This window comes from Arachis stenosperma, chromosome 2 (assembly GCF_014773155.1).
Source record: "Arachis stenosperma cultivar V10309 chromosome 2, arast.V10309.gnm1.PFL2, whole genome shotgun sequence".
NCBI classification, from domain to species: Eukaryota; Viridiplantae; Streptophyta; class Magnoliopsida; order Fabales; family Fabaceae; genus Arachis; species Arachis stenosperma.
Genome location: NC_080378.1, coordinates 77657507 through 77684968, shown reverse-complemented (window position 1 = coordinate 77684968; position 27462 = coordinate 77657507). Strand labels below are relative to the sequence as shown.

The window sequence follows — 27462 nt, the reverse complement described above, 5'->3', positions numbered from 1 at the left end:
ATATTCATCCATCAGTTAACTTATACTGAGAAACTTTTGAAAAAAATTTACATGGAAAAGGCACACTCATTAAATACTCTAATGGTGGTGAGATCACTAGATGTGAATAAAGATCCCTTTCGACCATGTGAAAATAATGAGGATCCCCTTGGTCCTAAGTACCCTATTTTAGTGCTATTGGCGCACTAATGTATTTCACTAACAATACAAGACCAAATATAACTTTTTCAGTAAACTTGTTATCAAAATTTAGCTCCTATCCAACTAGAAGATATTGGAATGGTGTCAAACATATATTAAGATATCTTCAAGGATCTGTTGATAAAGGTTTATTTTATTCCAACAAATCAACGTTTCAATTAGTTGGATATGCATAAAGGCAGATCACAATCAGGTTATCTATTTATATGTGGAGGCACAGATATATCTTGGCACTCAACAAAGCAAACTATAGGTGCAACATCCTCAAATCATGCAGAAATATTAGCAATTCATGAAGCAACTCGAGAATGTGTTGGCTTTGGTCAATCACCCAACATGTCTAAGATATGTGTGGCTTACCTGTGAAAAAAAATACCAACAGTCATACAAGAAGATAATTCCGTTTGCATATATCAACTAAAAGAAGGATACATCATAGGAGATAGAACAAAACACATTTCACCAAAGCTCTTCTACTCTCACGATCTTCAACAAAGTGGTGATATAGATGTTCAAAAAATCCGTTCCAATGATAATTTAGCAGATATGTTCATTAATGCACTACCTACTTCAACATTTGAGAAGCTAATATACAAGTGAGAAATTCGCCGACTAAGAGATATCAAGTGATGTAATTATTAGTGATATAGGTTGTACTCTTTTCCTTAACCATGGTTTTTATCTCACTTTGGGTTTTTCCTGGTAAGGTTTTTAACGAGGCAGCTACCTAACGTATTACAAGACGAGGCCTGCTACACATACAAGCCTTTTTGACTTACAAGTCTTACAAGTTAGCACAAGCCCAACAATACGCACGTTATTCAACCACTTCCTGTTTCCAAAGCGCGCTACTCACCATGCATTATGAACGACTCTTCTTCTTCTTCCTCCATGAAAACGAGTTTCTTGCCAAATTTGTTCGATCTCCTTCATGCGTTCTCTCTTCGCCTTTTCATTCGTTGTTTTACCTGCGTTTATCACTGGTATTCTTGCTTTGTTTTTTTTTCGATTTTCATGGTTTCTGAAATCAAGCTTTGAAATCGCTTTGAAGATAATGAAACTTCAGAAAAATGATTACAGAAATACACCCAAACGATTACAGAAATACACCCAAAGGATTTAAGAAATACACCTAAAATTCGTTGAAGTGCACCTTATGCATAATTCAGAACTCTTTCTTTTTCTCCTCCTCATCTTCTGCTGCTTCTTCTTCTTCAAAAACGATTTTAGAGCTTGATGTCAAAAAATAATAAAAATCGAGAATAACGAAGAAAGAAAACAGAGAAAAGCACATAAATGAAGAAAGAGAAGACAAGAAACGAAAGAAAAGAAGAAGAAGAAGAAGAAGAAGAAGAAGAAGAAGAAGAAGAAGAAGAAGAAGAAGAAGAAGAAGAAGAGGAAGAGGAAGAAGAACGTGCAGCAAGAAGAAGAAGAAGGTGCAGTGAAAAACGTGCAGTAATAGTTCGAAGTGCGTTAATATAAATGACTTGTAAAGACTTGTATAAAAAAAACGCTTGTATGTGGAGAATTATCCTTACAAAACAGTGTTCTCTTTTTCCTTCACCATATTTTTTTAGTAAGTTTTTTTTAGGCACTAGTCTACTATTATTACTAGGGACATCCAAGAGAGAGTGTTATAAATATATTTACTGTGAATGTCCTAACGAAAAGTTGGGTCCTTGGTTAAGACTAAGAGTTAGGCCTTTAATTAAGAGTTGGACCCTTGGCTATAAATAGCTCTTCTCATGTTTTTTAATGTACACAATTAATAATAAAATTAATTTTCATGTTGTCTATTCTTTTTTTTCTTCTTTTAGATTCTAATCCTTATTTTCATAATATTACTAATATTTTAATTTATTATTTGAATAAAAATACTATTTATTTTTTGTTATGATTAATGGTTGTTTAATGCCAATTCTGGTAATAGGATAATGGATGTTTAATTTATTTGATTAAAATAATTAAAACTATTTATCTTCTACCATTGGATTTATAGTGGAATGTATTTGATAGTAATTACTAATTTTATTTTTTAATAAAAAAGAGTCATGGTTAATGTCAGATTTATTGACAAAAGAATTTGATGATATTAGGTGAGATATTAGCGTCAGATGACGAAAATTTGATGGTAATGTATTTTTTATGAGTATTTTTTTATCGCATTGGTTCCGATAATAAACAAGACAGTAATATAATTCATAATTGAATTTACCTTTAATTTAAAATTTGAGGGTAATTTCAATGGTAGAAAAGAGAAATTTTTGCAGTTTACAATCAATTTTTTTTCTTTTTTATTAAAAAAGATAATTTCGTAAAGTTAAAGTTGCAATTAAGTGCATTACTGAGCCATTATTACAGTTCATAAAGTCTAAAAGAAAAAATAATACGTAATTAACATTTTTAAAATAAATATAAACAATATCAATCATCGCCTAATAAATTATTAGACTATTTTCAAAGTATCTGTTGCTTAGTTTTAACCTAATTGAGTGCCTGTACAATGTAGTAGTACATCCAAATTCCAAACTTGAACCATTAGCAAAGAATGATTATAATATTCCTTATCTCAAGTATATATAAACAAAAAAGTATCCCATGAAGTGCAACCAAAGAAAAAAAAAAATCATCCACAACACCGAAGTTAAACTAATTAAACTCTCCCAACACTATTAATAGTTAGCTCATCTTCACGGCTCATGATGGAACAAATGTTTAAGCAATTTGAAGAAGAAAACCAAAGATTACTTCTTCTACAAGAAGCATCAGAAAGATCTACTCAAACAATACGTGAAGAAATTCATGAGTTGCAAGCTCCACTCCCCAAGATTCGTAAGGTACCACATTATCTCCGAAACCGAGTAGATTTCGCCAAGCATTACTCGCCCAAATTGGTTTCATTTGGTCCCATCCATCATGGAGACCAAAATCTGAAGCTAGGAGAAGAGTACAAGCTTATGTGGTCAGTGATGTATGTTAGAACCAGAGGCCAAACCGCAAGGGACCTGCACAAAAGAGTTCTTAGCAATATCAAGGAACTACAGGACCTATTCGACAAGGACTTGTTTGCAAAACAAGAATTCACAAAGTGTGAGTTTGAAGGCTTCAAAGACCTTGACGAGAAACTCTCTTGGATGCTGTTTGTGGACGGATGTGCTCTGCTTCAAGTCCTGGAAAATGGAAACTTAGGTGATGCTTCTGATTACTGCCACTTGAAGATTAAGATGGATCAGTTGATTCTTGTTCAGCAGGATGTGCTGTTGCTGGAGAACCAGCTTCCATTTCAGCTGCTGAGGCTCTTGTGTTGCGATCCCAATGCCAGCGTCAATACCAATGTCGACGATCACTTAGTGAAGAGCATGGAAAAGTTTCTTTGCACTCATCATTTATGGCCAAAGCCATGTCCTCCAAGGTACCCAATTAAGAGACTCATACTTTTGGTATGCTTTTTAAATTAGATTTGATTTTTACCGTTATTCATGAATATCGCAGGTATCTTAGAATATTAATACGTGTTATTTCATATATTTTTAAGTTAAGTAATCAACTATTAAAATAATTATATTTTGTATAATAGAATCATCTTTTTCTTTTTTTTTAATACGAAAAAAGTCACCATCATTATTCATGAAATTTGGTGAAAACTTGAAAAGCATTAAAATCAAATTCAATTATATATTGCTCACAAAATTTAAATCTAAATATATGATGTTTTTCTTCTTGTCTATGTAGCATGGTTGTTTGAAAATCATCATTACTAGCTCATTGAAATGATTTTTCATTATTATTATTATTATTATTATTATTATTATTATTATTATTATTATTATTATTATTATTAAAAAATATATGTGTGTCTTTTAAAAAAATGAGGTATTGAAGGGAAAAAAATTAACAAGACATGTTAATAGTGAAAAAAATGAAATGAAAAATTGGTTGTTAAATACTTATCATTTATCATAATCAAATTAGCCCTTCTAGTTTTCATTTTAAAATTAAATCAGTCTCAAAGGAGAAACCAAATTGATTAAAATATTTTGTGTCATGACAGCTCGCCTAATATGGCATAATGCATTGTACTCAAGGTTCCTGAGAATCGAATCGATTTTAAGTAATTGGTTTATTGATTTATTGGGCTAATCGATTCAATCAATGATTCGTTCAATTGAAAAAATTATTTTAAAATAAAATAATTATTTTAAAATATAATTATAATCTAATATAAATTTTAAACTATTTTCTAAATTTAAAAATTTTACATGAAATATCTTCAATCAAATCTATATAATCTTATCAAAATACAATTTCAAAAATTAAATAGTAAAAAAAATATCTCAATATTAAAAATTAACATAAAAATTTATCGATCATCATTTATCGTCAAAATCCATAAATTAAAAGAACTTTATGATTGACTATTATTCGAACTAGGTGGATTAGAATTAGCAGCATCATTTGAATTAGGAGGATTGGCAGATGAATTATTACTCAAATCAGCAACTACTTCTTGATTAATACTTTCATTCATAACTAAAATCAATAAATCATAATTCAAATTAAAAACAGCAACAAAATAGCAGAAAATCAAATAATCATCCATAAAATCATATAATAGAATCAATAATAAATCTATTACTCAATTTCAAAATCAATAACAAAACCACATATTAAAGTAGAATCAATAACAAATCCATTATTCAATTTCCGAAACAAATCTACTCAATTTCAAAATCAATAACAAAAGCACATATTAGAACATAATCAGCAACATATCAAAAATCAGTCACTAACTTCAAAGTGCATATGTGAGGGTGTATTTGACAAATGTGTGAGGAAGACACGTTTAAGCTTTTTAAAAGTTTTAATTTTTGGTTTGGCAAATTTTTTATTCATGAACGCATGAATGATTTTGCATTCAAAATCACGTTTAAAAGAAGTAACAATTTTGAGCTTTTTTCGTTTCACCCAATAGACTTTTAGCTATCAATATTCAATCTTTATTTACCTTTTACTAACTTTATTCTTTATGCATATTATTGTATTATTTATATGAACTCTCTTTTTTTATTATTTTTATTTTTTATTTATTATTTATTTGACATTATACACTTTTATAATTGTGATTTTGTTTCTATTATTTTTTATTATCTTTTTATAATATGATTTATTGATCCTATTAGGTAAATTAAATTAAACAAAAAATTAATAATTAATAATAATAATAATAATAATAATAATAATAATAATAATAATAATAATAAATTATTGATACTAAAAAAGAGTATTAAGAGTACTAAAAATATATTATATAAAAAATATCAAAAAAATTTTTTGATCTATTTTAATCATTACTAAGGTAAATATTTAATTTTTTTAATTATTTTAGTACTTTCTAAAATTTATATTTTGCTAGTTTTAATTAAAAATATATTTTACCAATTTTTATATGTTATTTTTATTTTAGTATATAAATATTAATTTTATTATCAAATTAATTAATCAAATTTATTCAAATATCTAAATTAAAATGATAAAATAATATACAAAAATTATTTAAGTTGATGTCTATTTTAGTAATTTTTTATCTAAAAGTGATTTTGAATAGTATAATCCAAACAACATTTATTTTACTATAATCTATTTTGATATAAAGATTGCGAAACATAAATCACCTTAACACAAACTTACTTTTCATTAAAATCAAATTTGCAAAATCAATTTTATGCAAACTTTAGTTTGTAAACTGTAATCCAAATACACACGGAGTAATTTAAAATTTCAGAGTTCAAACCACTAAGCTTAACTTAGAGAAAGACAACGCCGACCATAAAACATTAATCATTTTGTTTATAATAGAATAATATAACTTTTTAAAACATAATAATCAATTTTTTTTTATAACAGTATAATCAAAATTTTCATGATTATGAGTATAAAAAATCAACTACCACCACTATATTTTTTATATTTTTATTCATGTTTTGACTGTGAATATAGATCTAGTTTGTCTTTATTATTTATGAAGTATAATTATAAATATGAAAAGTTTGATTATATTACTTATAGAATTTGATTATAAATAAATATATGGTCTTGACACATTTTAATACGTATTTAATTTATATATCGGTTATTGATTTTTTTTATCCACCGTAGCATGTTGTTTTTCAAATATAGATGAGATTAAATGTCTGAGACGATATGAGAGAATAAACCTACCAAAAAGCATTAGAAACAAATGTTAGTTTGATGAATCTCACATTAATAAATTTATGTACACACTAATCTTCGGGGAGGTGTTTGTTTAAAAGTATATATTTAGAGAATTATTCAGAGAAAAGATTACTTGGTATAATATACTCACACATTTGTTTCAAGATTTAAAAAAGTTATCACGTGCATCAATTATATATTGTTCTTAGGATTCAAATTTTTACAATTTGAAGTGAGATTTTATTCATACTAAGAGATTGAGCATAAAAACTTTTATATAAAAATACCAAATATGCCTTTAAGCAATGATTTTTTAATTAAAAATTAAATAACTAATATTAGTTCTAAGAATTTTTTTAATATTAAATAAACAATTTTATTACAATCGAATATTTTCCAAATACAGTATTAATTACTAAAAAAATAAAATTCCTGAAGACAATTTTTCTAACTAAAAAAAAAGAACTCTTTATAATTGGTAAATAATAGAGGGTTTAATCATGACCGAGAATTATGATGCTAATAGAGGCATATACATACAGTAAGTGAAATTGTTGTCATCTATTTCCAGTCAAAAGATCTGTACGTTTGTTTGAGTTCCAAGTAAGAGATATTTTAGTTAGAATAAGTATTATGAGCAAACACTTTTCAACTAATAAAGTAGTTAATAATTGTTTATTAAAAAACTCCAAAATAAAAATAATGAAAGCAGTGGCGGAGCTTGAAATGAAATTTTGGGGGGACCAGATAGAAGATAACTGTCAAAATATTTTTTATATGGACCCATTTAAAATAAACTCGTCTAACTTCATCTCTCTGATTTGGGTAATATTACCAAATTTGAAGCCATTTTCAGGGCATTGTTCCAAAGAATTAAGGTCAAACTCATCAGATACAACTCTTTAAACTTTTGAAGGTTGTATCTTACTTTCTTCGTGATTCATTAAAGTAGAAGAACTATCTACAGATGTTGATATTGTAAAAGTTATATGTTTTCCTTCTTAAATATTAGCCTTCCTCTTAAAAAATGCATCATCAACTCTTTGATTTTTTATGATTATTTTATATAAAAATTTGAATATATATCGGGTAAAATATGTAAAAAAAAATTAGAAGGACAAATATTAAAATTTATAATATTTATTGAATTTTTTTAACAATTTATACAAATACAATAATATCAATACTTATTGAATATTCTAATATTTTTTATCATATAAAAAAATTAAATTAAATAAACAGTAAAATATAAAATAATATTAAATTACATAAATAAAAAATATCTAATTGTTTATATTTGAACTCAAATGTAGAGGGAGTGTTGCTTATTGAATAGAGAGTTGCGAAATGTGAATACACTCAATTCAATTCAGTCTAAATTCAATATGTTTTGAATGTTTAAAACTAAAAACTATTGTACAATAAAAGCAAAAGATGAAGATTGAATTTTGGTATTTTAAGTCATAATAAAATATTTGAGCCAATTAAACTATTTTTTATTTTTTAAAAAAGTATTACTAATTTTTTTAATAAAAGTTTGGGGGGGCCGTGGCCACCCCTTGTCTGAACTAAGCTCCGCCACCGAATGAAAGCATATAATAAATCTCAAGTAAGTTCTTGAATTTGAAACAAAATACAACCAATTTAGGGATATAATCAAACTTTTAGGATTAAACTCTACCCTTCTCCCTTCTCCCTCTCTCTCTTATTGTTGGATCTAAGATAATAAATTATTTATACAATATGTATAATAGATTATTAAGTTATAAAATAAAAATCTCTCATATTATCTAGAATAATCATTCGAATACTAGGAATAATAAATATCTTTCCAAAAATTTAAACTGATCTTGGGGTTCACCAAAAATCGAGCTCTTGACCTTTTAAATCTAACGCTCTAATATTATATCATGATACCACTCATCCCAAAAGTTTCAAATAACACTAATAATTATATTTCTAATACTTCATAAACTTTCATTATATACATTATACAAATATTCCATTGATTCTTCATATTTTTCTTTATTGTTATTGGTATTGCTGTTGTTAGTAATAGTGGCGGCAAACGGTAAAGGAGAAGGTATAGGTATAGGTGTGATGGTACAGGTAGATGATGATAATATTGGTCATGACAATTGGGGTTGGGGTTAGAAAAGAAAATATATTACTCTAAAAAACTTAACTTTAGCGATAAAACTGAACTTATTTTAAACGTTAAGATAAAATTTAATCAAATTGAAAATTAGCAATTAATATCTCTTTTAAATGTTATGAGATACTTTTTGTTCGTACACCTAAACCTTTTGAAAAAGAAAAAGAAAAAAGAAGTCATTATAGATATCAAATTAAATATTATTAAATTGAGTTAATGTGATAAGCATGACCATTTTTTTTGTTTCAATGACTTTAGGAAAGAAGGTCCTTGTCCAAAACCAAACAGCGTCAACTTGCCACAACAAGAGAGCACCAAAGTGGTAATAACACCACCTGTGCTGGCTGTGCATCTGCTTGATTATCTTCGCAAAACCATCGTGGAGGATGATGGTTCCCAGAAAAAATTATCCAAATCCAATGCTAGTGTTAAGCAGTGCATCATCACACACAGAAACATCCAGGAGCTAACAGCATCAGGGATTCATTTGAAGAAACTCGATTCTCGAAATCCGAAATATATCAAATTCTCTTCTGGAGGAATATTTTCTTTTCGTGGCATCCTAGAGCTTCCTGAGATCACCGTAGATGACACAACAGCGCCTACTTTCCTTAACTTGATAGCTTATGAGATGTGTCCTGATTTTCCAAATGATTATGGGATTAGTTCCTTTGTGGCCTTCCTTGACTCACTTATCGATCAACCTGAGGATGTCAAGAAACTGAGATCTGCTGGGATTATGCGTAACGCACTTGGTAGCGATGAGGAAGTCTCCAAGCTCTTTAATGCCTTAAGCCAAGACTTGGTAACTATTGAGAGTTATTCTCATGTTAGTCAAGATATTGAGAGCCATTACAAAAACAAATGGTTGAGCTGGATGACTGAAATTTGGAATAACCATTTTAGCACTCCGGTGGCTATCATTGCCTTGTTAGCTGGTATTATTGCTCTTGTTCTCACTTTTATCCAAACATGGTACAGTGTTAAGCAAGGTTCTGACAACCAATCACAATAAAGTTAGAAGTTTAAAAATATATTTTATACAAAAATTTATTATGCTATTACATTCCGTTTAACTCTATTTGAATCAGTTAATCAGATTTGGTTCTCAGAACCTTGGTGTTAAATAGGAAACACTAATGAGCATATGACTTCATAAACAATAAATGTTATATGTATGTGTGTGATTCATTGTTTGTACGTTGTGGTGTTTTATACTTGGATCTAATAAATCTATTGATGTATGTTTGAGATTCGATAATGAATAAACATTGAAGATTTTATCAACTTCTAAAGGTTTCTTTCAGGTAAATGTATGTCCAAATTTAAGTGCATTTGTGGATTCTAATTGATTAAAATTACTATTATCTCCATAGTTATCAGAACTAGACTAGATCAAATGTTAAAAATAAATTTGATGGTTAAAATTTAAGAATGAATAGAAACCACAATTTGAATAAGTTGTCTATATTTAGTTTTAATTTAAATCATTTGTTTATTAGGATGTACTAAATTTAGACGTCAAAAAAAGTAGAAATACATATGTAATTATTTCATAAATAACAACATACAAATACATTCAATACATTTCTCTTCATTTTATATTCTTCATCAGTGTGCGCCTTGTTCTTTTATTTTCCAACAAAGTGGTATCAAAGCCACTTATAATATGTCTTTGTCAAAAGGAACTACTTTATCTTTTCAATACACACAATTATCTAAACTTAACTATGACAATTGGACAGCTCGAATGAAAGCAATTTTCGGTGCTCAAGGAGTGTGAAAAATAGTTGAGAAAGGCGATGTAGAACCAGAAAATGTGGAGAAGCTAACAGAAGCTCAAAAGGACGAATTAGAAAATAAAAGAAAGAAAGATCAATGTGCACTTATTATCATTCATCAAGACTTGGATGATGATATGTTTGAGAAGATTGCTGATATAACTCACGCAAAGAAAGCTTGGGTTACTCTTCAAAATTCCGTCATAGGAGTTGAAAAGGTGAAAAAGGTTCGTCTTCAATCTCTAAGGGCTGAGTTTGAGTCTCTAATGATGAAGGAGGCTGAATCCATTTCCGATTATTTCACCAAAATTTTGACAGTAGTACACCAAATGAAAAGGCTTGGAGAAAAATTAGAAGATATTCATGTTGTTGAGAAAATCCTTCGTTCTCTCAACTCAAAATTTTACCATGTGGTGGTAGCCATTGAGGAGTCTAAAGATTTGGATACGATGTCAATTGATCAGTTGAATGATTCCTTACGGGCCCATGAAGAAAGAATGGATAAAGGCAAGTAAGAATGTGTGGAGCATGTCTTGCAGGCAAAACTTTCGTGGAATACTAGAGGAGAAACCAACGAAAGTGGAAGACAAGGACGAAGTCGAGGCCGTGGACGAGGACGAGGACGTGGTTATGGAAGAGGAAGAGATGAGAAAAATTATTCTCAAGAGAAAAGAAATCAAAATTTTTCTCGAGGTCATGGAAGAGGAAGAATAGTTGACAAAAGACACATTGAATGCTATTCATGTGGAAAGAATGGACATTATTTTTGGGAGTGTCAGACATCCAAAGAAGAAGAAAATAAACTTATTGTGGACAGTGAAGATGTTGAAGAACCAACATGATTCCTTACACTCAAGGAAGATTAGAATTCCGAAGATAGTACGTAGTATCTTGACAATGGAGCTAGCAACCATATGATAGGTGATAGGAGTAAATTTGTAGCACTCGACACTAACGTAAAAGGACACGTTTGTTTTGGTGATGAATCAAAAATAGAGATCAATGAAAAATGGACGATTCTATTCGAGCTGAAGAATGGAAGTCATAAGATTCTTTCCAATGTTTATTACATCCCAAAGATGAAGATTAATATCTTGAGTATTGGGCAACTTATGGAGAATGGTTGCAAGATAGTCATAGAAGATCGCTATCTTTGGCTTAGAGATAAAAATAAAAATCTTATTGCTAAAGTTTCTATGACAAGAAATCGTATGTTCTTGTTAAACATGAGAAGCGGTGGAGCTATATGTTTGAAGTCATGTATTGAAGATCCACCATGGATTTGGCATATGAGATATGGACATTTAAATTTTGGTGGGCTCAAAGAATTGGGAACAAAGAAGATGGTAAAAGGAATTCCAACAATTGATCATCCTTATCAGTTATGTGAAGCTTGCTTACTTGGAAAACATTCAAGAAAGAATTTTTCAAAGCAGTCCAAATCAAGAGCTACCAAGCCACTTTAGCTTATCCACGCGGATATTTATGGATCTATCAAGCCTTTGTCACTTGGTAAGAGCGCCTATTTTTTTCTTTTCATTGATGATTATTCAAGAAAAATATGGGTTTATTTCTTGAAGCAAAAGAGCGAAGCATTTGAAGCATTCAAGAAGTTTGAAGCCCTCGTTGAAAAAGAAGGTGGCTATGAGATAAAAGCTCTCAGAACTGACAGAGGTAGAGAATTCACTTCAAATGAATTCAAGATGTTTTGTAAAAATCATGGTATTCGACGTTCCCTAACTGTTCCTAGATTGCCTTAACAAAATGGGGTTACTAAAAGAAAGAATAGGACAATTCTAAATATGGCAAGAACGATGTTAAAAAGTAAGTCATTACCAAAAGAGTTATGGGGAGAAGCAGTTGCACGTGCGCAGTTTATCTCTCAAACCACTCACCTATCAAGAATTTGAGAGATATAACACCTCAAGAAGCATGGAGTGGTTTGAAGCCTAATGTATCACATTTAATGGTATTTGGATCTATTGCATATGTCCAAATTCCTGAGCAAGAAAGATCAAAGCTTGATGATAGGAGCCAAAAGCTTGTATTTATTGGTTATTGATGCGTGAGCATCTTGTCTATCTTTTCCTAGTGAAATTGTACTTAAATTGCTGAGTTTAATTAAGAATTAATTATATTTTAGCCACTATGGATGCTATTTTGAGTTTTGTGCAATACTGTTTATTCTAGATAGCATTCGGCTAGATTTGATGGAGTTTCTGTAGCACAAGAATCAAAGGAGATGGCTGCGAGGAGCGACGTGCACGCGTGCCTAACGCGTGCGCGTGATCTGGAAGTATCCATGGCGACGCGTACGCGTGACTGATGCGTACGCGTGATTTGAAGATTTGCTCAGCGACGCGTTCGCGTGACTGACGCGTCCGCGTGACTTGCGAAGGAGACCAGCGACGCGTACGCATGACTGACGCGTACCGTGACGTGCGCGATCTGAAGAATTTACAGAAATCGCTGACGTGGATTTTGGGCCACCTTTTTGAACCAGTGTCCAGCCTAGAAAACACATATTAGAAGCTGCAGAATGGACAAATCAAGTGGTCCCCACCCATCAGCGGAAGACTTGTTAATTAATTCGAATTTAAATTCAAATCTGATTTTTAGGAAAAGATATTATTTTTAGATAATTAGATTTTAAATTTATTAGGATTAGTTATAAATAGGAACTCGGTACATTTAGACATAGTACATTTTTTACTAAAACCCTTATTTTTCCTCTCTAAACCATGAGCAACTAATCCTTCATTCTTAAGGTTAGGAGCTCTGTCTATTTTCATGGATTGATTCGTTTGATCTTTTTAATTTAATTCATGTCTTGATTTATATTTCAATAATTGTTTTCTGATGAGCAGATAATTTATACACTTTTTGGCATTATTTTTGGGTAGTTTTTAGTAGGATCTAGCTACTTTTAGGGATGTTTTCATTAGTTTTTATGCAAAATTCATATTTCTGGATTTTACTATGAGTTTGTATATTTTTCTGTGATTTCAGGTATTTTCTGGCTAAAATTGAGGGACTTGAGCAAAAATCTGATTCAGGCTGAAAAAAGGACTGCTGATGCTGTTGGATTCTGACCTTCCTGCACTCGAAATGAATTTTCTGGAGCTACAAAACTCCAAATGATGCGCTCTCAATGGCGTTGGAAAGTAGACATCGAGAGCTTTCCAGAAATATATAATAGTTCATACTTTGTTTGAGTTTAGATGATGTAAACTGGCGTTTAACACCAGTTCCATGCTGCATTCTGGAGTAAAACGCCAGAAACACGTCACAAACCAGAGTTAAACGCCAAAAACATGTTAGAACTTGGCGTTTAACTCCAAGAGAAGCCTCTGCATGTGTAAAGCTCAAGCTCAACCCAAGCACACACCAAAGTGGGCCCCGAAAGTAGATTTCTGCACTTAGACTTATTTTTGTAAACACTAGTAACTAGTCTAGTATAAATAGGACATTTTACTATTGTATTAGACGTCTTTTGATTGATCTTTAGTCAGTGTATGCAATTTTAGACCTTCAGGGGGGCTGGCCATTCGGCCATTCCTGGACCATTACTTATGTATTTTCAACAGTGTAGTTTCTACACACCATAGATTAAGGTGTGGAGCTCTGCTGTACCTCGAGTTTTAATGCAAAGTACTACTATTTTCTATTCAATTCATACTTATTCTTATTCTAAGATATTACTCATACTTCAACCTGATGGACGTGATGATCCGTGACACTCATCATCATTCGTCCCTATGAACGCGTACCTAACAACCACTTCCGTTCTACAAGCGAAAGCTAGAGTGAATATCTCTTGGATTCCTTAACCAGAATCTTCGTGGTATAAGCTAAAACCCTTTGGCGGCCATTCTTGAGAATCCAGAAAGTTTAAACCTTGTCTGTGGTATTCCGAGTAGGATTCAGGGATTGAATGACTGTGACGAGCTTCAAACTCGCGATTGTTGGGCGTAGTGACAGACGCAAAAGAATCAATTGATTCTATTCCGACATGATCGAGTACCGACAGTGATGCCCTACATACAGCTTGCCATGGAAAGTAGTATGAAGGATTGAAGGAAGACAGTAGAAAAGCAGGGATTCAACAGGAACAAAGCAGCTCCATACACTTATCTGAAATTCCCACCAATGATTTACATAAGTATCTCTATCTCTATTTTATGCTTTATTTATTATTAATTTCGAAAACTCCATAACCATTTATTATCCGCCTAACTGAGATTTACAATATGACCATAGCTTGCTTCATACCAACAATCTCCGTGGGATCGACCCTTACTCACGTAAGGTATTACTTGGATGACCTAGTGCACCTGCTGGTTAGTTGTGCGAAGTTGTGACAAAGTGTGATTCACGTTTGAGAGTGCTACCAAGTCTTTGGCACCATTGTTGATGATCACAATTTCGTGCACCAAGTTTTTTGTGCCGTTGCCGAGGATTGTTTGAGTTTGGACAACTGACGGTTCATCTTGTTGCTCAGATTAGGTAATTTTCTTTTCAGAAAGTTTTCAAAAATCTTTCAAAATTTTTTTTCTTTTTCGTTTTTCTAAAGATTATTTTTGAAAAAAAATTAATAAAATGATAAAAATCAAAAAAAATATTTTGTGTTTCTTGTTTGAGTCTAGAGTCAATTTTTAAGTTTGGTGTCAATTGCATGTTTTTAAAATTTATGCATTTTTTCGAAAAATTCATGCATATGTTCTTCATGATCTTCAAGTTGTTCTTAACAAGTCTTCTTGTTTGATCTTTAAATTTTCTTGTTTTGTGTTTTTTATTGTTTTTCATATGCATTTTTGCATTCATAATGTCTAAGCATGAAAAATGTCTAAGTTTGGTGTCTTGCATGTTTTCTTTTCTTGAAACTTTTTCAAAAATAAGTCTTGATGTTCATCTTGATCTTCAAAGTGTTCTTGGTGTTCATCTTGACATTCATAGTGTTCTTGCATGCATCATGCGTTTTGATCCAAAATTTTCATGTTTTAGGTCATTTTTATGTTTTTCTCTCTCATCATTAAAAATTCAAAAGTCAAAAAAATATCTTCTCTTTTTTTCTCTCATAAATTTCGAAAATTTGAGTTGACTTAGTCAAAAAATTTTAAAACTTAGCTATTTCTTATAAGTCAAGTCAAATTTTCAATTTTAAAAATCCTATCTTTTCAAAATCTTTTTCAAAAATCAAATCTTTTTCATTTTTCTTTTATGATTTTTGAAAATTTAAAATTATTTTTCAAAATCTTTTTCTTATCTTTATTTCAAAATTTCAAAAACTTTACTAACAATTAATGTGATTGATTCAAAAAAAATTGAAGTTTGTTACTTTCTTGTTAAGAAAGGTTCAATTTTTAAATTCTAGAATCATATCTTTTAGTTTCTTGTTAGTCGAGTAATCAATTTTAATTTTAAAAATCAAATCTTTTTCAAAATATCTTTTTCAATCATATCTTTTTAATCATATCTTTTCAATCATATCTTTCTCAAAAAAAAATTTTTTTGATTTCAAAATATCTTTTCTAACTTCTTATCTTTTCAAAATTGATTTTCAAATCTTTTTCAACTAACTAATTGACTTTTTGTTTGTTTCTTATCTTTTTCAAAACCACCTAACTACTTTTCTCTCTCTAATTTTCAAAAATCATCTCCCTCTTTTTCAAAATTCTTTTAATTAACTAATTTTTTCAAATTCTAATTTTGATTTTATTCCTTCTCTTAGTTTTTGAATTTTAACTTTAATTTAAAATAAAAACAAAAATATTTTTCTTTTATTTTAAGTTAATTTTCGAAAACCCCTCTCTCTCATCTCTTTCTATTTATTCATTCATTTACTAACACTTCTCTTCATCTTAAAATTCGAACCCACTCCTCCTCTCTGAGTTCGAATTTTCCTCTTTTCCTTCTTCTATTCTTTTCTTCTTCTACTAACATAAAGGAATCTCTCTACTGTGGTAAATAGGATCCCTATTATTATTTTCTGTTCTCTTCTTTTTCATATGAGCAGGAGCAAGGACAAGAATATTCTTGTTGAAGCAGATCCTGAACCTGAAAGGACTCTGAAGAAGAAACTAAGATAAGCTAAATTACAACAATCCAGAGACAACCTTACAGAAATTTTCGAAAAGGAAGAGGAGATGGCAGCCAAAAATAATAACGCAAGGAGGATGCTTGGTGACTATACTACAGCTACTTCCAAATTCGATGGAAGAAGCATCTCAATCTCTGCCATTGGTGCAAACAATTTTGAGCTGAAATCTCAACTAGTTGCTCTAATGCAACAGAACTGCAAGTTCCATGGACTTCCATCAGAAGATCCCTATCAATTTTTAACTGAATTCTTGCAGATCTGTGAGACTGTTAAGACTAATGGAGTAGATCCTGAAGTCTACAGGCTCATGCTTTTCCCTTTTGCTGTAAGAGACAGAGCTAGAACATGGTTGGACTCACAACCTAAAGATAGCCTGGACTCTTGGGATAAGCTGGTCACGGCCTTCTTGGCTAAGTTCTTTCCTCCTCAAAAGCTGAGCATGCTTAGAGTGGATGTTCAGACCTTCAAACAAAAAGATGGTGAATCCCTCTATGAAGCTTGGGAAAGATACAAGCAGATGACCAAAAGGTGTCCTTCTGACATGCTTTCAGAGTGGACCATTTTGGATATATTCTATTATGGTTTATCTGAGTTCTCTAAGATGTCACTGGACCATTCTACAGGTGGATCCATTCACCTAAAGAAAATGCCTGCAGAAGCTCAAGAACTTATTGACATGGTTGCAAATAACCAATTCATGTACACTTCGAGTTTAGATGATGTAAACTGGCGTTCAACGCCAGTTCCATGCTGCATTTTGGAGTAAAACGCCAGAAACACGTCACAAACCAGAGTTAAACGCCAAAAACACGTTACAACTTGGTGTTTAACTCCAAGAGAAGTCTCTGCACGTGTAAAGCTCAAGCTCAACCCAAGCACACACCAAAGTGATCCCCGGAAGTGGATTTCTGCACTTAGACTTATTTCTGTAAATTCTAGTAACTAGTCTAGTATAAATAGGACATTTTACTATTGTATTAGACGTCTTTTGATTGATCTTTAGTCAGTGTATGCAATTTTAGACCTTCAGGGGGCAGGCCATTTGGCCATGCCTGGACCATCACTTATGTATTTTCAACGGTGGAGTTTCTATACACCATAGATTAAGGTGTGGAGCTTTGCTGTACCTCGAGTTTTAATGCAAAGTACTACTATTTTCTATTCAATTCATGCTTATTCTTATTCTAAGATATTACTCGTACTTCAACCTGATGGATATGATGATCCGTGACACTCATCATCATCCGTCCCTATGAACGTGTGCCTGACAACCACTTCTATTCTACAAGCGAAAGCTAGAGTGAATATCTCTTGGATTCCTTAACCAGAATCTTCGTGGTATAAGCTAGAACCCTTTGGCGGCCATTCTTGAGAATCCGGAAAGTCTAAAACTTGTCTGTGGTATTCCGAATAGGATTCAGGGATTGAATGACTTTGACGAGCTTCAAACTCGCGATTGTTGGGCGTAGTGACAGACGCAAAAGAATCAATGGATTCTATTCCGACATGATCGAGAACCGATAGCTGATTAGCCGTGCTGTGACAAGAGCATTTGGACCATTTTCACTGAGAGGATGGGAAGTAGCCATTGACAATGGTGATGCCCTACATACAGCTTGCCATGGAAAGGAGTATGAAGGATTGAAGGAAGGCAGTAGAAAAGTAGAGATTCAACAGGAACAAAGCAGCTCCATACACTTATCTGAAATTCCCACCAATGATTTACATAAGTATCTCTTTCTCTATTTTATGCTTTATTTATTATTAATTTTGAAAACTCCATAACCATTTATTATCCGCCTAACTGAGATTTACAAGATGACCATAGCTTGCTTCATACCAACAATCTCCGTGGGATCGACCCTTACTCACGTAAGGTATTACTTGGACGACCCAGTGCACTTGCTGGTTAGTTGTGTGAAGTTGTGACAAAGTGTGATTCACGTTTGAGTACGCTACCAAGTCTTTGGCGCCATTGTTGATGATCACAATTTTGTGCACCATTTTCGTTCTCTATTTTATGAATATGGGTGGAACAAAAGTATGACCCATGTTCTAATTGAGTTCTTGTAAAACTTGGAAAAGCTCTTTACTTCAACAACAGCTTGAAAACATATTATACTGAATTTCTAATTGTTTGTATTTAACGGGATACGTGACATATAATCCCTTTATTTGTGGATAATTATGATTCTTTTGGCATATAAACTAGAAATTGATTATCACCCTCTAATTGGAATTAATTGACCAAGGAGTTGGCAATTAATGAATTTTAGAGGAGACTAGAAAGGTCTAAGGAATTAGGGTCTAGTCACATATAGTTTGCTATGAAATTAAATCTTGCATGATTAAATTAATTAGTAATAAAAGTTAATCCGGAAAAATAGATAACTCTGAAACCTTAACTGTTCTCTCAAACATTTTATTCCTAACTCATTACTGCTTGCTTTCTGAAATTCTTAAAGTACTGTTTAATGCTCTTTGAATATCTCAAAACCATTTTCTGCTTGCCTAACTAATCCTATCAAACGCTATTGTTGCTTGATCCATCAATCCTCATGGGATCGACCCTTACTCACGTAAGGTATTACTTGGGACGACCCGGTGCACTTGCCGGTTAGTTGTGGATTGTAAAATACTGCACCAAATTTTTGGCGCCGTTGCCGGGGATTGATAGTGATTAACAACTATTAGTTATTTGATTGCTTAGATTAGGCGTTTTAGTTTTAATTTTATTTAACTTTTGTTTTATTATTTTTGAAAAAATATAAATAAATAAATAAAAATATTTTTCTCTCTTATTTTCTGTGAACCTCCCCTCTCCCTGTTTCGTTTTAAATTTTTTTTTCTTTTATTACTTGATTTTCGAAAAAAAATATTTTAATTAAATTTTAAATTTTTGGAAAAAAATTCTTTTTCTTTACGTTTATATTTTTGTTTCCGTTGCACTTCCTTTTTTTTTCTTTCGTTCCCCCCTCCCTTGTTACGTTTTTCTTTTTCTTTTATTATAAAAAAATAAAAAAAATATTTTAAATAAATAAATAGCACTAATATCTTTCTTAATTTTTGAAATTAAGTTTGGTATTACCTATTTATTATTATTTATTTATTTATTTATTTATTTTATTCAATATTTTTATCTCTTTACACAAGTTACCTCACTGGGAATTCTCTGCACTCTGACGTAGAGATTCCCATTCTTTCTTGTTTTCTAGTTGTTTATACACAGGAACAGAGACGAAGAACATCTCTTAGACTTTGATCCTGAACCTGAAAGGACCTTCAGGCGGCGTTTACAACAAACAAGACTTTACAAGGTTGTAGAATCCACTATGGATCTGAATAATACTGATAATACCAATGCGGCAAACCCGAATGGGAATGAACAAAGGAGAGTACTTGGCTCTTTCTCTGCTCCTACTGCAGATCTGTATGGAAAGAGCATTGTGGTGCCTCTTATTGCTGCGAACAACTTTGAGTTGAAGTCTCAACTGGTCACTCTGGTGCAACAAAATTGCCAGTATCACGGTCTTCCCCACGAAGACCCAAATCAATTTATCTCTAGTTTTCTACAAATTTGTGATACTGTGAAGACAAATGGAGTAAACTCATATGTGTACAAACTCATGCTCTTGCCGTTTGCTCTGAGGGATGGAGCAAAGCTTTGGCTAGATTCTCAACCCAAGGAGAGTTTGGACACTTAGAACAAAGTGGTTACTGAGTTTCTCACTAAAATTTCCCACCAAAGAAGCTGACTAAGCTTAAGGTGGAGGCTCAGACCTTCAGGCAGAAGGATGGTGAGACTCTGTATGAAACTTAGGAGAGATACAAGCTACTGATTAGGCAATGCCCTCCAGACATGTTCTCCAAATGGACTCAACTAGATATTTTTTATGAAGGCTTGGGTGAAATATCCAAGATGTGCTTAGACAATTCTGTAGGAGGTTCATTGCACAAGAAGAAGACACCGGAGGAGACTATTGAGCTGATTGAATTGGTTGCAAGTAACCAAAATTTATACTCCTCTAACAGGAATCATGTGAATTCTGAAACCCCTCAGAAGAGAGGCGTGTTGGAAGTAGATGCTGTTAATGCTCTTCTTGCTCAGAACAAGATGATGTCTCAGCAAATAAATCTACTTACTCAACAGATGGGTGGCATGCAAGTCTCAGTTATCAACACCCAAAATCTACCACAGGAAGTCTCCTATGACATGGCATGTAATTTTGTGCAAAATGATAATTATGATTATACTCAACCTTCTTTTGAACAGGTGAATTATGATTATACTCAACCTTCAAAAAAATCCCTTGGCAACAATCAATAAAATTTCTCCTGACATGAAACCTAAGTTTGGTGTTGGGAATGCATCATCTACCAAGGAGGAGGTTCCCAAAAAGAAGAAAGTACCCAGAGGATGGAGAAACAAAAAGATCCCTACTGAAGGTTTTTCCCCAGGAATGAAGGTGGTGTTGAACAGTAATCCAGCATGGGTTTATACAGTAATCAGAATCCTCTCTCTGGAGCATATTGAGCTACGTTATAGAGACACAGGAAAGAAGTTCAAAGTAAGGGGTGAAGAGCTGAGCCCCTATGATCCTCCTCCTTAGAGGAGCTGACCGTCAAGCTAGTGACGATAAAGAAGCGCTTGTCGGGAGGCAACCCGATAATTTTGTATCCTTAGCTATTTCTATTTTTCGTAGTAGTAGTTTTCCTAATTGTTAGATTTATATTAAGTTCTTACTAATTTTCTGATCATGCAGCTATTTTATCACAAGAACCGAACACCTCAAGCTAAAAAAAAAAGAGAAAGAGCACACGACGTGCAAGCGTCACTGACGCGAACGCGTCAATCATGTGTGCGTGAAAAACAATAATTGACAGAGAGTTGCGTAGAAATGGCGCTGGACTCATGCTTGGCGCACAAACATGACCACACGTACACGTACCCCAGCGTGCACGTTGTTTGCACTTATCGCCATCTACGCGTACGCGTCAATCTGCAAAATCGACGTAAAGGAGTGTTTGGGCAGAGAGTTACGCTAGCTTGGGGCAGAAAGTGTGCTAAAAGTACCAATTTGGGCACGCGGACGCGTGACTGACGCGTCCGAGTCAGTTGCACATATGGCCATCCACGCGAGCACATGCATGACGCGAACGCGTCGTTTGAAAATTTAACTCCCAAGCCATGCGAACAGAGAGTCACGCGGGTGCTCGACTGGCTTCGTGCGAATCACACAAAAACTATGGCATGCGGACGCGTGTCTGATGCGAATGCGTCATTCAAGAAAATTTGCGACCCCCGCGTATGCATGCAGCGTCACCTTCACCGCACAACTACACTTGTTCGCCGCACAGTTTTCACTTTCTCCTCTCTCTCTCTCCCAATCCTAATTCTCTCTTGTCCTTTTATCTTTATATTCTTCTTTCCTCTCACTCTTTATTTTTATTTTCAGTCCTTCTTTGCTTGAGGACAAGCAAACCTTTAAGTTTGGTGTTGATGACGCTGCGCTTATGGGTTTTCTGACACAAAAGGGAGGCGAATCATCTTCACTGAGGAACACAACCTGAAGAATAAAGTGACCGCTAGGATAACTAAGGTGGTTGAGTTCTTTTCATTTTTATTCCTCCCTTCTTTTTTCTATGTTATGTTTCGTTTTTCTGCTATTTTGCTTTGTTTTTTGCATGATCTTCTATTAGTTAGAATCTTAGGACTAGTTTTTTTTATTTAATTACTTTAATGCTGAATAGTTATTTTATCTACCACTCACTGAACTTGAATCTAAAAAGAAAAGAAAAAGAAGTGATATATTGCATGAGAAATTGAGTTAATTTTAAGAATAGTCTTATTTACTTAAATGTGGTGGTATTTTCTGTGATTTTTGAATGCATGATATGAACAGTGCCTATTTGAATTTGAATCAAGGGATGTTGATGTATAAAGAACAGGAATTTAGAGAATTATTATGACTTCTCTGAAATAAACAAAAAAAAATTAATCCTTGAAGCAAAGGAAACAAAAAAAAGAAAAAAATAGATAATAATTAATAAATAAAAGCAAGGTCCAAGGCTCTGAGCATCAATGACTAGGGAGGTCAGACATGATTAAAAGCTCAAAGAGTTGTTTTCTTAGTCATATGCTTGTGGTGCGAATGTGTCAAGTAATCCTTGAGACAGAACACTTAGAGTCGAGACCAAGTGCGTTTAACAGAGTATGCCAAAGGCTTTGAGCACCACTGTCTGGGAGTAACTGAAAGAAAAATCAGGACTCAAAGAGAGTCCCCCAGTTAAGTGCTTGTGGTGTTTCTGTGTAAAGTAATCCTTGAGACAAAACATTTAAAGTCACGGCTAGGCTCAAGGTGCAAAGCACCAAAGAAAAATAAATTAAAGTAAATTTTGCTGTATTCAAGGATTAAACTGAAATATAAAGATCAGAGAGTTCATAATATTATCTGGATTCTAATTCCGAATGACATTAACATTCTTCTGATTCAAAGGAGAGTGAGATGCCAAACCTATTCAGGATTGCAGTTGTAAACCCCACTATAAGAAGAGACACGAGCTTAATCGAACTCTCATTCTCGTGCAAATTCACATCATAAGCTCATGACTGATGCGTACGCGTGACGTGCGCGATCTGCAGAATTTACAGAAATTGCTGACGTGGATTTTGGGCTGCCTTTTTGAACCAGTTTTCAGCCCAGAAAACACAGATTAAAAGCTGCAGAATGGACAAATTAAGTGGTCTCCACCCATCAGCGGAAGTCTTGTTAATTAATTCAAATTTAAATTCAAATCTAATTTTTAGGAAAAGATATTATTTTTAGATAATTAGATTTTAAATTTATTAGGATTAGTTATATATAGGAACTCGGTACATTTAGACATAGTACATTTTTTACCAAAACCCTTATTTTTCCTCTCTGAACCATGAGCAACTAATCCTTCATTGTTAAGGTTAGGAGCTCTGTCTATTTTCATGGATTGATTCGTTTGATCTTTTTAATTTAATTCATGTCTTGATTTATATTTCAATAATTGTTTTCGTTCTCAATTTTATGAATATGGGTGGAACAGAAGTATGACCCATGTTCTAATTGAGTTCTTGTAAAACTTGGAAAAGCTCTTTACTTGAACAACAGCTTGAAAACATATTATACTGAATTTCTAATTGTTTGTATTTAACGGGATACGTGACATATAATCCCCTTATTTGTGGATAATTCGGATTCTTTTGGCATATAAACTAGAAATTGATCATCACCCTCTAATTGGAATTAATTGACCAAGAAATTGGCAATTAATGAATTTTAGAGGAGACTAAGAAGGTTTAAGGAATTAGGGTCTAGTCACATATAGTTTGCTATGAAATTAAATCTTGCATGATTAAATTAATTAGTAATAAAAGTTAATCCGAAAAAATAGATAACTCTGAAACCTTAACTGTTCTCTCAAATATTTTATTCCTAACTCATTGCTGCTTGCTTTTTGAAATTCTTAAAGTACTGTTTAATGCTCTTTGAATATCTCAAAACTATTTTATGCTTGTGGTGGACGAAATTGTGATCCATATTCTTTTGTATTTATATGAAATCATTATTATGGCACCAGTTGAATTCACAACTCCGTTCAACTAACCAGCAAGTGTACTGGGTCGTCCAAGTAATAAACCTTACGCGAGTAAGGGTCGATCCCACAGAGATTGTTGGTATGAAGCAAGCTATGGTCACCTTGTAAATCTCAGTTAGGCAGATTAAATTTGTTTATAGTTTCGAAAATAGAAATAAGAAAATAGAAATAATAAAAGGGATAGAATACTTATGCAGATTCATTGGTGGGAATTTCAGATAAGCAAATGGAGATACTGTATGGCTGAAGAACGCCTACTTTCCTATTGCTTCAACTCAATCCTTCTTACTCCTTTCCATGGCAAGCTGTGTATAGGGGTTCACCGTTCGACGATGGCTACTTTGTATCCTCTCTGGAAAATGGTCCTCTGCGCTGTCACTCGCATGGCTAATCGTCTAGAGGCATCACACTGGCCGAAGGCTACATCCCATCCTCGTAGTGAAAACTACGCTCACGCGCTCTGTCACAGCACGGCTAATCACTGGTTGGTTCCCGCTCCTGCTGGAATAGAATCCCTTGATTCTTTTGCGTCTGTCACTAACGCCCAGCACTTGCAAGTCTGAAGCACGTCACAGTCATTCATTACCGGAATCCTACTCGGAATACCACAGACAAGGTTAGACTTTTCGGATTCCCAGGATCCTACTCGGAATACCACAGACAAGGTTAGACTTTCCGGATCCTCATGAATGCCGCCATCTGTAACACTCTAATTAGCCTAAGCCTTACCTCGCGTCGTAAAGCCAAGGTTAATCAGAGATTACGACAGTTCTAAACTCAAACATAATATATATATAGAAAGAATAGTATAATCTAGAAGCCCGATGAAAGATATAGCTCAAAAATAGAATTTCGAAGCACAAACGTACTAACGGAGCTACTAGCTTAAGGCATAAGAAACAGAGAAGATATAACAAAAGATAAGTATATAATATCATAGGGAACTAGTCACGACTCGCGGAGTTTAAGCCGGCTAGCCATATACTGATATACAAAACCATACAGTGAAAACAGCTTATACAAGTTTTGTTCTCTCAAATACATGCCTCTAGGCAAAACAAAATACAACAGGAGAGATATATAAACAAAATAAACCAAAAGAAACTCAAAATGATCCAAGATTCTCCGCTCCTGTCACCAACCAAAGCAACTCACCGAGGTGGGTTGCGTCCTGCATCTGAAAACACAACAACAATATGGTATGAGAACCGGCGGTTCTCAGTATGGTAACAGTTCCCAGTGATATAGGATATAAGACCCCGGGACGCCAAAGGCAATCCTAAGCTTCATATCCATCACAAGATTCAACTTAAAGTATTATAAAACATTTAAGCATAATATACCAACTTGACTTAAATAAACCAGGTTATCTATCTTAAGGGATTTCTATTCTAACCAAACACCGCTGTCCCACAGCCTTCACCAACCGATCCTCCATGCGATCCCATCGCCACCGCCTTCCGAACCTCCTCAATCCTAGCAGAAAACACAGATAATGTTCAAAGCAAGTAAAGCACAAGTAGTAACATATATGGCAAATAATTCAGATAGCAAGTAAGCATGTTATTCAATTAGGCAAACCATTACAGGTAGACAAAGCATACAAGCAGATAGGAAATGCATATGATGAATGCCTGCCCTACTGGCTGTGATATCACATTGTCGGTTCAACTGCCAACCCGACACATCTCCATGGAGACGTCGCCCTTCGGATTTCTTATATGGGAACCCCCGAGATATAGTGCTCGGATCACTGTCCAGGTACCGGCGCCTGCTCGCCCTATAGATCCGAAGGGATGCGAGCGGGATATTCTTGCCTCAGACCTCACATCTCAACGTAAGCGGGATTAACCACCGTCCTTACGCCGCCGCCGCTACCTCGACAGGCGGGATTAACCACCGTCCCTGCCAGGCGCATAGCGTCTCAAAATATCATGTAAAAATATTATTTCAGTGGTTTTCAAAAGTATTTTTAGCATACATAAATCCATCACATCAATCCGAGTCCTCGACTCATCTCAACCATTGTCCCTTTTATAACTCAGTTTCCAAGTACCAAAAGTCCATCATTTCTCATCTCACATACCAATCATCCTTCACCTAACATCAAACCATTCTCAGCACGCCAGAAACCTAGACCTCCATTTTCTAATTTACCTTAAGATCATGTACTAGAGCCCTTAATTTATATCCCATGTTCTAATACTCAAAACTAGGTTTTTAACACCAACTTTGAATGATCGTAACTTTCTCTACAAAATTTCAATTTTCACAAACCTTATACTGATTCGAAGAATTTTCAAAGATCTTTAATTCTAAACAATTTTCAATCAATTTTGAAAACCGAGGCAAAAGTTATGATCAAACAAAGTTTACCAAAAACTCAATTTTTCCAAACTTCACAATTACCACACTATCTCACCATACCCATACCAAATCATACCAAACCATCCAAAGCTCCATTTTTCATCAAAATGTACCTGTTATGGCATAATACATCAACCTCACCACATTTTTCTTCTCATTTCATTATTCTCAATTCCAACATCAAATATATAACACTTATGATCAAAATCACCATCAAACCCACCATTTCATAAATCATAACACTACAATCATTATAAGAACCAACTCCCAATCCATACAATCATTCAACATCATCATATCATTATAATTCATCACAATCAACTCAACATTCATCAATTCATCAATATTTAGTATACCAACAATCATTTTAATTCAACCTATCCTATTGGTCACTAGCCTATGTGTCCATGAATATTATATACTACATAGAGGAAACCGAAACCATACCTTGGCCGATTCCCTTTATGCACCCAAACTCAAAATGAGCACCAACAAGCTTCCAACCACAATCCAAGCTTTCAAATCCACTCCAACAAGCACAAATAAGTTCCAAAAGCTCCCAAAGCCACAATAATCAAACTATATACATATAAATCACCACAAATCAACCTAGGGTTCAACATAAGCATAATCTCACAAGGATTTAAGAGCTTTTACCTTTCCCAACAGATTTGACAACGCAAATCCAAAGCTAAGCAAGGATTAGAGCAAACCTAAACATCCAAAATCACAAAAACCCATTTAACCCAAAACTCTAATGAAACCCGAAATTTTGAAGAGCAGAACTGGAAGGATTTCGTGATTACCTTGAGGGTTTCTTGGGTGGGTTTTGTAGAGCTCTTCACAAGGAACGCGTAGCCGCAAACGGTGCGGCGATCGGAGCTCCGTAGCTCAAGATATGAGCTTGGGAAGTTTGAAGTGAATAGTAACAATGGTGGAAAGCTCTCACCTCTCTCCTCACTTCAGCTGCTGTTGTGTTTAGGTTATGAGGGTGAAAGTGGCTGAAATGGGTTCAT

At 33.4% G+C, this 27462-nt stretch overlaps 1 protein-coding gene and 1 non-coding gene across 3 annotated transcripts; one reads left to right on the top strand and one right to left on the bottom strand.

The window, feature by feature from the left end:
* Positions 1-2885: 2885 nt before the first annotated feature.
* Positions 2886-10407, top strand: LOC130962291 (UPF0481 protein At3g47200-like). 2 transcript variants are annotated; one of them, XM_057888491.1, is made up of 3 exons: positions 2886-3613; positions 8828-9507; positions 10315-10407. In XM_057888491.1, exons 1-3 carry the CDS (start codon positions 2901-2903, stop codon positions 10350-10352), a joined length of 1431 nt encoding a protein of 476 aa, XP_057744474.1. In that variant the 5' UTR covers positions 2886-2900; the 3' UTR covers positions 10353-10407. The 2 variants fall into 2 exon arrangements, with proteins under 2 accessions (XP_057744474.1, XP_057744473.1); XM_057888490.1 differs by lacking the exon at positions 10315-10407 and having other exon boundaries at positions 8828-9749.
* A 6482-nt stretch (positions 10408-16889) lies between these two features.
* LOC130964168 (small nucleolar RNA R71) lies at positions 16890-16997 on the bottom strand. The gene has a single exon (XR_009080274.1). It is a non-coding gene; the product is annotated as a small nucleolar RNA R71 (small nucleolar RNA).
* Positions 16998-27462: the final 10465 nt, after the last annotated feature.

Excerpts from the sequence above, each read along its gene's own strand:
- LOC130962291 (XM_057888490.1), top strand. The coding sequence starts at position 2,901 with ATGATGGAACAAATGTTTAAGCAATTTGAAGAAGAAAACCAAAGATTA. Across the intron at positions 3,614-8,827 it reads CCAAAGCCATGTCCTCCAAG|GAAAGAAGGTCCTTGTCCAA; the intron begins GTACCCAATTAA and ends CAATGACTTTAG.